A 12,509-nucleotide genomic window follows, 5' to 3' on the forward strand; every position below is an offset into this window, starting at 1 on the left:
TCCGGCTCCTGCAGCCTACTTCGGGGTGTTCTGGGGCCCAGGAGAGCAGAGTCTTCATCAAAACATCCCCAGCTGTGTGCTTCTTTCTTGCTTCTTCTTTTTTTTTTTTGGAGACAGGGTCTCGCTGTGTCACCCAGGCTGGAGTGCAGTGGCGTGATCTGGGTTCACTGCAACCTCCCTGGCTCAGGTCATCCTCCCGCCTCGGCCTCCCAAAGTGGTGGGATTACAGGCATGGACCTTGCGCCCGGCCTTATTTCTGAAAATGACTCCGAATCCCCAGAGCTCCGGCGCCTCTGGTCTTCTCGCAGTTGTTTTGGAATTTACGCACCCTCTCGCTGCCTGAGCCGCCCTTCACCACACGCAAGATGGGTTTTGTTGTTTTTCTCGCTGTGATGCCAAACTATAAAACCAGCGTGGCAGGGCGCCTCTCTCAGTCATTTTCACATCATGCCGGTGTCTCTGGTTCATTCCCATCGGTCAGGCCCTCATTCCAGTCACTTACCGGGGTTCCTGTTCCAATTCCATTCCCAGGCGCTCAACAAGATAGCCGAGGCCGGCTCACTCCGCTGGTCCCCGTGTGCCACTGTCTCCCCCGGCGGGTCATTTGTCATCATCCGTCCACGTGGGCCCAGGGCTCTGTCAACCCCCTGGAGAAGCCGCTTGAAACGACAGCCAAGAACAGGGCCCCCACTAGCTCTTCTTGACCTCCAAGGCCCCCACATCTGCTTAGGAAAAGGGTGGTGGGGAGGCTTGGGGAGGTTCCCTCGCAGCTGAGCAGAAAACAGTGCTGGACGTCACACTGTGTGGGTGCAAGGGCATTGCTTTAGAGTGAACGCTGTCCACTGTCTCGGCCGCAGAGGCTGCCACGGGCCCCGCGTTCATTACTCACAGCATGCCGTGAGTTTCTGGGAGTTGCGATTACAGTCTCTGGGTGAATGCCACAGGTAGCTTGTCCTCCTAAAGCAGACGGCCCTGGCTGTGACCACGGCCGGCTCCACATAGCTCCTTGCTGGAGCAGCGGCCGCTCCTGAGTCATGAGGTTGGGAGCAGGCCCAGAAAGCAGAGGGCCAGGGCCCTTCCACAGCTGCTGCCATCTGACTTACAGTAGAGGAGCTAGCTGGATGGCGGAGGTGCTTAGCCTCGGTCTGCGTTGTTACCGGCTGCCAGGTGGCTGTGAAGGACCTCGGGAGGGCACTGGGGGCCACTCTCAATGACATGCCCATTTCACACCTCCTTCAAGGCAGGCGGCTGTGGGGCCCTGCACGTGACATGGGGCAGAGCTGTGTGGACATCCCAGGAGCCTCCAGGCAACCTGCCTGACCTCCTTAGCCTTTGTTTCTCCACAGCCTACCTTTATCTTTTTTAATGAAATTATGTTTTTTCTTTATATGCCTTTTTAGAGATAGAGACGGGGTTTCCCCATGTTGCCGAGGCTGGTCTCGAACTCCTGGGCTCAAGCAATCTGCCTGCCTCAGACTTCCAAAGTGCTGGGATTACAGGCTCCCGCCTCCACGCCTGGCTAACTTTTTGTACTTTTAGTAGAGATGGGGTTTCGTCATGTTGGCCAGGCTGGTCTCGAACTTGGACCTCAGGTAATCTGCCTGCCTCAGCCTCCCAAAGTGTTGGGATTACAGGCGCGAGCCACAGCGTCCAGTCTCCATGGCCTACCTTTGAAGGGCAGTCGTGAGGGCCCATTTAGACAGGACAGGCCTCCCAGGCTTGGCTCTCAGGAGCCAACGCTCTCCCGAAAACAGAGTGCCGCACCAGACCAGCAGCCATGGAGGCAAAGCCGACCTTGGCCTTGGCAAGAACCATTTCCCTGGCGCAGTTGTGGCATGAAAGAAAAGGAAGCTATGGCCGGGCGCAGTGGCTCACGCCTATAATCCCAGCACTTTGGGAGGCCAAGGCGGGCAGGTCACCTGAGGTCAGGAGTTTGAGACCAACCTGAACAACATGATGAAACCCCATTTCTACTAAAAATATGAAAATTAGCCGGGTGTGGTGGTGGGAGCCTGTAATCCCAGCTACTCAGGAGACCGAGGCAGAAGGCTCACTTGAGCCTAGGAAGCAGAGGCTGTAGTGAGCCGAGATCACGTCCAGCCTGGGTGACAGAGGGAGACTCTGTCTCAAAAAAAAGGAAGCCATGAAGGAGAACCATGGGGACTCCTGACTGGGAGACATGGCCTCCAGGGCACCCTGCAGGGCGATTCTAGCTTCCCCACTCTCTGGGGTGCGGCCTGCTTCTGTGTATGGAAAACGTGGGGGGCCACTCACAGGGTGAGAATTGAAAGGGCAGCCCCGCTGGGAAGGGCGATCCCACAGCCAGTGAGCAGGGTCCACTGTTATCGCTAAAGGACAGGTCAAGAAGCACAAGCCGCTGAGCTGCATCCGGACTCACAGCGGAGCCCCGTCCACGCCATGTCCCCACTGGTTAAATGAGCGAAGCTGTGGCTCTTCAACAAAACTGTCTGGTTTTCATTTGTAGAGACAGGCGTGTATTTAGACAGGCATGTATGTATTTAGATGGGGTCTTGCTCTGTTGCCCAGGCTGGGCTCAAACTCCCAGGCTCAAGTCATCCTCCCTGTCTCAGCCTCCCGAGCAGCTGGGATTCCCGGCATGAGCCACCACACCCAGCAAAAACACCTGACTTTTAGACAAGCGTGAGTAATTATGGGCTAATACCGAACGGCGAAGCTTCTGCCCGGGCACCTGCTCTAAGATATTAATCTGCTGACGTCACGCCTGGCCCCTGGTTCAAGGCTGACCCTTGACGAGCCGCCCCCTGACAGATCCCCTTTCTCTGGCGGAGATCCTGCAGCTGTCCTGACACGTGCTACCCGCTGGGGCCTCGCTCCTGTGCGGACGGTCCTTCCCTTTTCCTTCCATCGACTCCTTCATGGCCCTTAAAATTGTGGGCTCAGATCTCCCAAGAGGAAGACACCAAATGGGATTCAACATAGGACTTCATGAGGGGCTGGCAGACCTCGATGCCAGCCTGCCCGAGGGAGGCTGGGTGGAAGCCCTGGGCCGGGAGTCCTATCTGCCAGGGATGTGTTTGCCTCAGTATCCCCTGAGGTCCCCGCTGCACAGACACTGGTGGGGGCAGCAGGCCTCTGCAAGGGGCCCTCAAGCATCAGTGCTTCCTCCAGGAAGTCTGGCAGGCCCCCCACGTGGGACTCCCCTGCTCTCTTCTTCTCATGCTAACATTGCCTGACAGCCGACTGGGCTGTGAACCCGTGGGGCAGGGACAATGGCTGTGGGTTACCCAGCAGGAACCAGGGCTGTGAACCCGTGGGGGCAGGGACAACGGCTGTGGGTGACCCGGCAGGCACCAGGGCTGTGAACCCGTGGGGCAGGGACAACGGCTGTGGGTTACCCAGCAGGAACCAGGGCTGTGAACCCGTGGGGGCAGGGACAACGGCTGTGGGTGACCCGGCAGGCACCAGGGCTGTGAACCCGTGGGGGCAGGGATAACGGCTGTGGGTGACCCAGCAGGCACTGGGTGCTCAGCAGGTCCTCAGTTTGCTGAAGGAGTGAGCCCTCAAAGAGCCAGTTTCCTTCTGTCCCATCTTCAGCAAACTCACCTTCCAAACTCCTTTGAAATCGGACCAGCATGTGAAATGGCCCCTCCCATCGCCTGTCCTCAAGGGTTTCTGATATTGAGAAAACTGGCCGGGTGCGGTGGCTCATGCCCGGAATCCCAGCACTTTGGGAAGCTGAGGTGGGAGGATTGCTTGAGTTCAGGAGTTCAAGACCTGCCTGGGCAACATAGTGAGACTCCATCTCTACTAAAAATACAAAACTTAGGCGCTCCAGGCCTGAGGCAAGCACCTATAGCCCTGGCTACTCAGGTGGCTTGGCTGAGCACGGGAGGATTGCTTGAACCTGGGAGTCAAGGCTGCAGTGAGCTGAGATTGCACCACTGTGCTCCAGCCTGGGCGACAGAGTGAGACCCTATCTCAAGAAAAAAAAGAAAGAAAAAGAAAATCGCAGAACTTCAGAAGCTATTAGAAATGACTAGGGGTTAGGCTGGGTGCACTGGCTCACACCTGTAATCCCAGCACTTTGGGAGACCGAGGCAGGCGGATCATTTGAGGTCAGGAGTTTAAGACCAGCCTGAACAATATGGTGAAACCCCGTCTCTACTAAAAAATACAAAAAATTAGCCAAACGTGGTGGTACACGCCTGTAGTCCCACCCATTCAGGAGGCTGAGTCTCATTTGAACCTGGGAGGCAGAGGTTGCAGTGGGCCGAGACTGCACCACTGCACTCCAGCCTGGGTAACAGAACGAGACTGTCCCAAAAAAAGAGAAAAAAAAAAGAAGAAGAAAAAGGAAAGAAATAAGCAGGATGCAGGCCTGTGATCCCAGCACTTTGGGAGGCTGAGGTGGCAGGATCACCTGAGGCCAGGAGTTCTGAGATAAGCCTGGGCAACACAGTGAGACCAGTCTGTATTTTTTAAAAAAGGGAATATTTCTTTCTAATTCCACAAACACCCTATGCCCCTGAGGTGTTTCTTTACAGGTACCTAAGGCAGGAAACCCCCAGTTCCCTGGAAGGGCCCGCCGGGCGCTCACTCCGCTCCAGAGCCTTCCTGGTTTCTGTTTTGGGATCCTGTCACCCAACCCAACTCTCCAGTTGCCGCTGTTTCTTGCGAGACTGTCAAAGTCACGCGGGTCAAAGCTCCGACTTCCAGCTTCAGAAATTCCAACTCGGGCACGATCAGTGAAGCTTCCCTCGGAGTGGCTGGAGGGAGAGCCAGGCGGGGCCCAGGTTGCCACTTGTCAGAGGTGTAAAAGCCACCCTGAGGCCAACATCGGCCAACACTGCTCCCCGCAAGACTAAGTCCTGCGGCCTCAGCACAGAAGGACCCCCGCCTACCCCTACACGGAGGTCATGTTCAGCCACACCCCAGCTGCCTACCAGTGAACTCTGGCCACCCACCCCTCCGTGCCCTGCCCTGTCCTGCCGTGCTCCTCCCTCCTGACCTCTGCACACAGTGATCCCTTGACAGGAGCGTCCCCCCTCCCTTGCTATTCAGGATTCAGAGGCCAGCGTCTGTCCCCAGCTGCAGCACAGTAACGGGCACACACAGTAAGATAGTAAGAGATGTCCGCTGATGGCCACCAGTTTCCCAGCAGGCTCAGAGAAGTCACGGGAGGAGGAGCTGCGTGACAGCGTGCACAGGCCCAAGTCTGGGATCCACCTAGTCTCTGGGAACTACGTCTCTCTGCGTTTCTGCCCAACAAGCCCCCATTCCACATGAAGCCCGTGAAACTGAACTCATGCTGTGCGACTGCAATGCCTCGCTACTGTTAGGGACGATGGTGAAGTATTTTGGGATACACATTTGCTTTTAATAAAAAAGAAATTTCCTCCCACAATTGATCCCGTACACGGGGGGCCATGAGCCACGCCTGCTGACTCATTCCTCCAATTCTCAAACACAAGCACGTTTCAGGTCCCAGTGAGATCCATTCACAACTCCCCTGGCACCCGTTCCACCCTCCCCGTCATGCACAGATGATCTTAGTAACCAGAGTAAGAGTCTGCCTGAGACACGAATATTTTTTCCTGGCTCCAAGGGCTAGTGCCAGACAAAGTTCCTCCCTCCACCGGGGAGGGAGGCGAGACTTGAGTCCCTGAGTGGGTGTCTGGGTCCTCAGGTGTCCTGCTGAGCAGTGCGGGGCAGCTGCCTCCAGGTCACCACACCTGGCACACCCGGATCACCTCCCTCAGCGCCTTCAGACCCTCCATGCTTTTGTCCTTCACGGCCACGGCAAGGAGGACTGCTCTGTTTCCAGCTTCTTGAGACACAAATGCTACCAGGTTCTTTGCAAAGACATGGATGAGAGGCTGGTGAAAGGAAGGAGAAGAAACCATTTTAACTGCAAGAAACCTGGTTTTTTCCTCAATGTTTTCATGACGTATCCCTTAGGAACCCAGGCAGGCTTCCCACACCACCATTCACCACCACGTAAGTCCATGCAACCGTGACTCAGCGTTCAGGCAGCACTCAGAACACTCCAGTCACGAGCACATTGCTAAAGACGCATCACTCCATTCATTTTCCCAGCGTCTTTCGCAGCCCCGCCTCTTCTGGCTGTCTCTCATCCAAAAGAACCCAGGAAAGACAAGCCTGCAGAGGTGAGTGCTGTCGAATCTCACATGTGATTTCTGCAGAGGAGAGCACAGCCAGCGGCCCGCTCATGTAATGTACCATGCGAGGGGAGGCGGCTCGAATGACAAAATTGCTACTTCTGCTTGTCTGCTGGATAAAACGCCTGCGGGCTGGACAAAAGCATCCACCAGGGCAAGCAGGGTGCCTTGAGACCCACAAATGCCTGGAAAATGCTATCGCTGTAGGGAGATTTGTCCCCCAGATGCCCCATGTCCTTACCGACAAATCACAGCCACTGAAGAGGTTTATCTTCCTCCCTGGGGGTCCCTTCCTGACCACTTTATTATTATTATTATTATTAGAGACAGAGTCTTGCTCTCTCACCCAGCCCAGCTATTTTTTTCTTTTTTCTTTCTTTCTTTTTTTTTTTTTGAGGCAGAGTCTCTATCTGTTACCCAGGCTGGAGTGCTGTGGCGCGATCTTGGCTCACTGCAATCCCCGCCTCTCAGGTTCAGGCGATTCTTGTGCCTCAGCCTCCTGAGTAGCTGAGATTACAGGCATGTGCCACCACACCCAGCTAGTTTTTATATCTTTAGTAGAAACGGGGTTTAGCCATGTTGGCCAGGCTGGTCTGGAACTCCTGCCCTCAAGTGATCTGCTCACCTCAGACTCCCAAAGTGCTAGGATTACAGGTGTGAGCCACTGCACCCAGCCTCTCTCTCGCTATATCTTTTTTGTAGGCACTTGTGATTTTGTGAAGACGTGTGTGTGTTGTGTTGCCCAGGCTGGTCTCAAACTCCTGGCCTCAAGCGATCTGCCTGCCCAGGCCTCGGAAAGTGCTAGGGTTAGAGGCGTGAGCCACAGTTCCCGGCCAATCCACTTTACCTCATCCTGCCCCAGAAGGACTTTCGTGGTGAGCACAGGCTTGCTGACGTCACTGGCCACGCTGCTGGGCTCCAGGGAGACCAAGGTACCCATCTTCCCGAACTGGGTCACCACCACCAGGATGTGACTGCTGAAGGCCGTGCACACCACTTGGGTGGGGACCCCGCACACCACCTCCGTCTTCTGTTTTGATATCACCAACGGCGTGTCTTCCATGGCGGGGCAGTGGCAGCTTTGATTTAGGTTAAAAAGAAAGGGGGAAAAAAGGAGTCAATCAAACAGTACAGCCTTGGGGTTCCCAAAAAAGTAGCACCAGGCATTGAAACAGAAACGCAAGGAAGTCCATTCAAAAGAAGGGTCCAGGCGCGGTGGCTCATGCCTGTCATCCCAGCACTTCGGGAGGCCGAGACAGGAGGATCACTTGAGGCCAAGAGTGCGAGACCAGCCTGGCCAACACGGCGAGACCCCCATCTCTATCAAAAAAAAAAATATTAAAAATCAGCTGGGTGCGCCTATGGTCCCAGTTACTCAGGAGGCTAAGGCGGGAGGATCGCTTCAGCCCGGGAGGTCGAGGCTGCAGTGAGCCGTGATCACACCACTGCAACTCTAGCCCGGGCGGCAGAGCGATACCCCGTCCCTGAAAACTAAAACATAAGCAGGAGCGGGGCCGCCCGTATAGACTGCGCCTGGGGCTTTCTGGGTTAGGGGATCGACTTGCACGTTCACATTGCCAGGCCAGGCAGTGGCTTCCCGCCCCTCGGCCTCGCCGCTGCCCCGGCCCTGCAGCCGCGGGCCCGGGCCCCCCACGACACGCGGTGCCGAGGCCGGCCGGACTACAGGGGACGCAATCGCCCGAGAGGGACAGCGGGTATCCGCGCTCACCAAGCCGGCGCCGCGCCCGGAAGTGGCTCTGCGTTCGCCACGCGGGCCCGCCCTGTTCGCAGGTTCCGTCCACCTTCCGGAAGTCAGGGCAGCGGCGCTTCTGGTCCCCCAGACTTGGGGCTCCCGGGCTTCTGAGCGCTTCGGGTTCCGCGCTGCCGGGAGGGCTTGAGGGCGCCTTAGAGCCCGACGCCTTTTTTTCAGGAAAGGGCGCTGCGAGCGCCCCCGTCCCGGGCCTCAGCCCCTCTGCTGCAGACCCTCGGGATCCTCGATGGTGGGAGCTCTGCCCCCGCTGTCTGTGTCCAGGACCCCCGAAGCGCAGCGCCTAGGAACCCCCTGGCGCTGCGAGCCCGGCCCTGCTGACCACGGGCTTTGGGCTGGAGTCAACATCGTCACCACAGCGAACGCTTATTTGGCACCGAGTGTGCGCCAGGCATCGTTCTAAGCGCTTTATACACATAACTCATTTCATCTCAGCCACCGGGTTTAGTAGAAGCGTTTCATCCGCGTTTTACAGACGTGTGCAGGTGCAGAGAGCTTGGCCAGGCTCAGGCAGCTGATGGGCTGGGGTTGGCTTCGAACCCCATGCCTTGGTCGCTCCGTGACACGAAGCCCTGGCAAAGGCCAAGAAGGGGGCCAGCTCCATCCTGAAGCAGGATGAGTTCTGGTTCCTCCCAGGGACCCTCCTCACTCCCTACTGCCCAGCCTCAGTTTCTCCAGGCTGGAAGGATTTTTGTTTTGTTTGAGACGGAGTCTTGCTGTGTCACCCAGGCTGGAGTGAGGTGGCCCAATCTCGGTTCACTGCACCTCCGCCTCCTGGGTTCAAGCAATTCTCCTGCCTCAGCCTCCTGTGTAGCTGGGATTACAGGCATGCGCCACCAGGCCTGGCTAATTTTTTTTATCTTTATTTTTAGTAGAGATGGGGTTTCACCATGTTGGTCAGGTTGGCCTTGAACTCCTGACCTCAGGTGATCCGCCCTCCTTGGCCTCCCAAAGTGCTGGGATTACAGGTGTGAGCCACCACATCGGGCTGCTGGAAGTTTTGTTGGCAGGATCGGGCATCTTTAGCAGAGGCTGAAAGTGATTGGAGCCTCCAGAGCCTTCCTCGGCGGGGGTTAACACCCCTTCAGAACCCCAGCGTCAGAGGCCTTTCTGTCGTTTCCTGACAGCCGTGTCAAGGCCGTATTTTCTGTCTGTATTACCCGAAAGGGGTCCTGATCCAAACCCCAAGAGAGAATTCTGGGTGAGTCCATAAAGTGAAAGCAAGTTTATTAGAAAAATAAAGGAATTGAGGCAGAAAAATAGGGTCTGGAGGCAGGGAACACTTAAGCCGTGACAGGAAATGTCCCCTCCATAGGGTGTACACGGAGTAAATGATTTTGTAACTTTACTCCATCCTCTTCATTTACATAGGGCGTACACCAAGTAACCAGTAGAAACCCCTAGAGGGTATTTAAACCCCTGCAAGTTCTATAACAGGGCGCCTGAGCCGCCATACTTGGGCCTCCCCCACACTATGAGGTGTGCTTTCGTTTTCAAAAAATCTCTGCTTTTGGCCGGGCGCGGTGGCTCAAGCCTGTAATCCCAGCACTTTGGGAGGCCGAGACGGGCAGATCATGAGGTCAGGAGATCGAGACCATCCTGGCTAACACAGTGAAACCCCGTCTCTACTAAAAAATATAAAAAACTAGCCGGGCGAGGTGGCGGGTGCCTGTAATCCCACCTACTCGGGAGGCTGAGGCAGGAGAATGGCGTAAACCCGGGAGGCGGAGCTTGCAGTGAGCTGAGATCCGGCCACTGCACTCCAGCCTGGGCGACAGAGTGAGACTCCCTCTCAGAAAAAACAAACAAACAAACAAAACAAAACAAAACAAAAAAAACCTCTGCTTTTGTTGCTTCATTCTTTTCTTGCTTTGTGCATTTTTTTTTTCTTTTTTTGAGATGGAGCTTCGGGAGTCTCGCTCTGTTGTCCAGGCTGCAGTGCAGTGGTGCCATCTTGGCTCACTGCAACCTCTGCCTCCCAGGTTCAAGCAATTCTCCTGCCTCAGCCTCCTGAGTAGCTGAGATAACAGATGTGCGTCACCATGCCCGGCTAACTTTTGTATTTTTAGTAGAGATGGGGTTTCGCCATGTTGGCCAGGCTGGTCTTGAACTCCTGACCTCAGGTGATCCGCCCACCTCAGCTTCCCAAAGTGCTGGGATTACAGGTGTGAGTCACCGCGCCTGGTCACTTTGTGCATTTTGCCCAATTCTTTGTTCAAGATGCCAAGAACCTGGACACCCTCCAATGGTAATGGAATAAAGAATGGCTACTCCATAGGCAGGGCAGCCCCAAGGGCCGTGGGTTGCCCATTTTTGTGGTTATTTCTTGATGATATGCTAAACAAGGGGTGGATTATTCGTGCCTCCCCCCCCTTTTTTTTTTGAGACGGAGTCTCGCTCTGTCGCCCAGGCTGCAGTACAGTGGCTGGATCTCCGGCCGTGCCTCCCCTTTTTAAACCCTTTATGGTAATGTCCTGGTGTTGCTATGGCATTTGTAAACTGTCATGGCGCTGGTGGGAGTGTAGCAGCCAGGACGACCAGAGGTCACACTCATGGCCATGTTGGTTTTGGTGGGTTTTGGCCGGCTTCTTTACTGCAAACTGTTTTATCAGCAAGCTCTTTATGACCTGTAGCTTGTGCCGACCTCCTATCTCATCCTGTGACATAGAATGCCTTAACTGTCTGGGAATGCAGCCCAGCAGATCTCGGCCTCATTTTACCCAGCCCCTACTGAAGATAGAGTTGCTCTGGTTCAAACACCTCTGACATTTACACCAGCGAAGCCCCTAGGAGGATCTTGACTCCCTCTTCTCATCGTTGGATGACTTCGTATCCAATCCAAGTCAAGTCAAATGAAGCACGCTCCTTCCAATGATGATTTCTGGATGCCTAAAATAAAAGGCATGCATACAGAAAATGATCAAAATAGGCATCAATCAAGGGGAAATTCATTTTTGAGCATTCTTGCAGCCAGTACACAAAAGGAGAGATGATGAGTTTCATGGTTCTAATACTCAAAAAACAGGAAGCATATCAACTTCCCAGGAAAGTCTGTTTCTGTCGGCTCTAAATTTAAACACACATCCACCCACACATACCCCACAAGCAAATTGCCAGTGGATTGCTTTGCCATCTGAAATCTTCAAAAGGTTCACTAGCTTTTATTCACCTGTTTCTTCATTCTCCCTCTCTGTAGGCAAATAGATACAAGAAATCTGATCCTGCCCCCTGAAAGAAAACCCTCTGAAATAAACTTATCACCTTTATAAAAGGGATGTTGAAGAACAACATGGATGCTGGGTTTGTTGTTGTTTTTTGAGACGGAACCTCACTCTTGTCATCCAGGCTGGAGTGCAGTGACGTGATCTCAGCTCACTGCAACCTCCACCTCCCGGATTTAAGCGATTCTCCTGCCTCAGCCTCATGAGTAGCTAGGATTACAGGCACCTGCCACCACTCCCAGCTAATTTTTGTATTTTTAGTAGAGACAGGGTTTCGCCATGTTGGCCGGGCTGGTCTCGATCTCCTGACCTCAGGTGATCCGCCCGCCTCAGCCTCCCAAAGTTCTGAGATTATAGATGTGAGCCATTGCACCTGGCCTGGATGTTGTTTTTGATGACACTGTTAAGCACATATGTGAGGGATTGGTTGGTTGGTTTGGGTCTAGATCCAAGATAAAGACAGTAGGAAAGAAATGAGAGGTGGAAGGTTGTCCTAGGCTGAGGTGGTGGTCCAGGGACTGTCTGGCAGCCCGAATGGATGCCTGGGCAGAATTTATATATCTAGAAGAATGGAAGAAGACCTCATTGCATGCCATTGACTGTTCTCCAGTACCCAAGGGTAACTGAACTGGAAAGAAAGCCTCCCTCAAATGTAAAATGGGAATGTCACAGTGATGGTGCCAATTGTGGGGCAAAGAGTTGGAGGAGTTATTTTGAAAAATGAAAAAAAAGCAAAGTATCTTAAATTTGTCTTATATTCAATAACTTGTAGGTGATAAATGCCATGGTGTGTTCATTTGTAGAACCAGTAAAGAATTAGTCAAGTGCCAATTTGGTAGGATTATAATTTTTCCGACAAATTGTATGATCGCTAGACACGTTATCCTTCCCGTTGTGTGTGATTTTCTGAGCTCCAGGATGAAGAGGATTGAATTTATAAAAACGGGCAAGGATATCATCAATTTCCCCACGAGTCTCTCTCTCTCTCTCCCTTTTTTTTTTTTTTTTTTTTGAGACAGAATTTTGCTGTGTCTCCAAGCTGGAGTGCAGTGGCATGATCTTGGCTCACTGCAACCTCCACTCACCGGGTTCAAGCTATTCTCCTGCCTCAGCCTCTCCAGTAGCTGGGATTACAGGTGCGCGCCACCACCCCTGGCTAATGTTTGTATTTTTTTTTTTTTTTTTTTTTGAGACGGAGTCTCGCACTGTCGCCCAGGCTGGAGTGCAGTGGCGCGATCTCGGCTCACTGCAAGCTCCGCCTCCCAGGTTCACGCCATTCTCCTGCCTCAGCCTCCTGAGTAGCTGGGACTACAGGCGCCCACCACCACGCCCGGCTAATTTTTTTTGTATTTTTAGTAG

At 54.0% G+C, this 12,509-nt stretch overlaps 2 protein-coding genes across 15 annotated transcripts in view; one reads left to right on the plus strand and one right to left on the minus strand.

The window, feature by feature from the left end:
- The window catches only part of NUDT1 (nudix hydrolase 1), a 1,171,653-nt gene that overhangs the window by 451,909 nt on the left and 707,235 nt on the right, over positions 1–12,509 (plus strand). The gene's annotated exons all lie outside the window — the stretch shown is intronic.
- PSMG3 (proteasome assembly chaperone 3) overlaps positions 5,338–12,509 on the minus strand; it is a 585,180-nt gene continuing 578,008 nt past the window's right edge. For 8 of the 13 annotated variants that reach the window (XM_050784304.1, XM_050784302.1, XM_050784300.1 and 5 more), the window contains exons 2-4: positions 7,891–7,944; positions 7,009–7,240; positions 5,338–5,858 (exon numbers count right to left, since the gene is read on the minus strand). In XM_050784304.1, the coding sequence (XP_050640261.1) occupies positions 5,706–5,858; positions 7,009–7,224 (369 nt within the window). In that variant the 5' untranslated portion in view covers positions 7,225–7,240; positions 7,891–7,944 and the 3' untranslated portion in view covers positions 5,338–5,705. Of the gene's footprint in view, positions 5,859–7,008; positions 7,241–7,890; positions 7,949–12,509 lie in introns of all 13 variants that reach the window. The other 5 variants (XM_050784301.1, XM_050784294.1, XM_050784291.1 and 2 more) reach the window with 4 other exon arrangements.

The sequence above is a fragment of the Macaca thibetana genome, chromosome 3 (assembly GCF_024542745.1).
Source record: "Macaca thibetana thibetana isolate TM-01 chromosome 3, ASM2454274v1, whole genome shotgun sequence".
NCBI classification, from domain to species: domain Eukaryota; kingdom Metazoa; phylum Chordata; class Mammalia; order Primates; family Cercopithecidae; genus Macaca; species Macaca thibetana.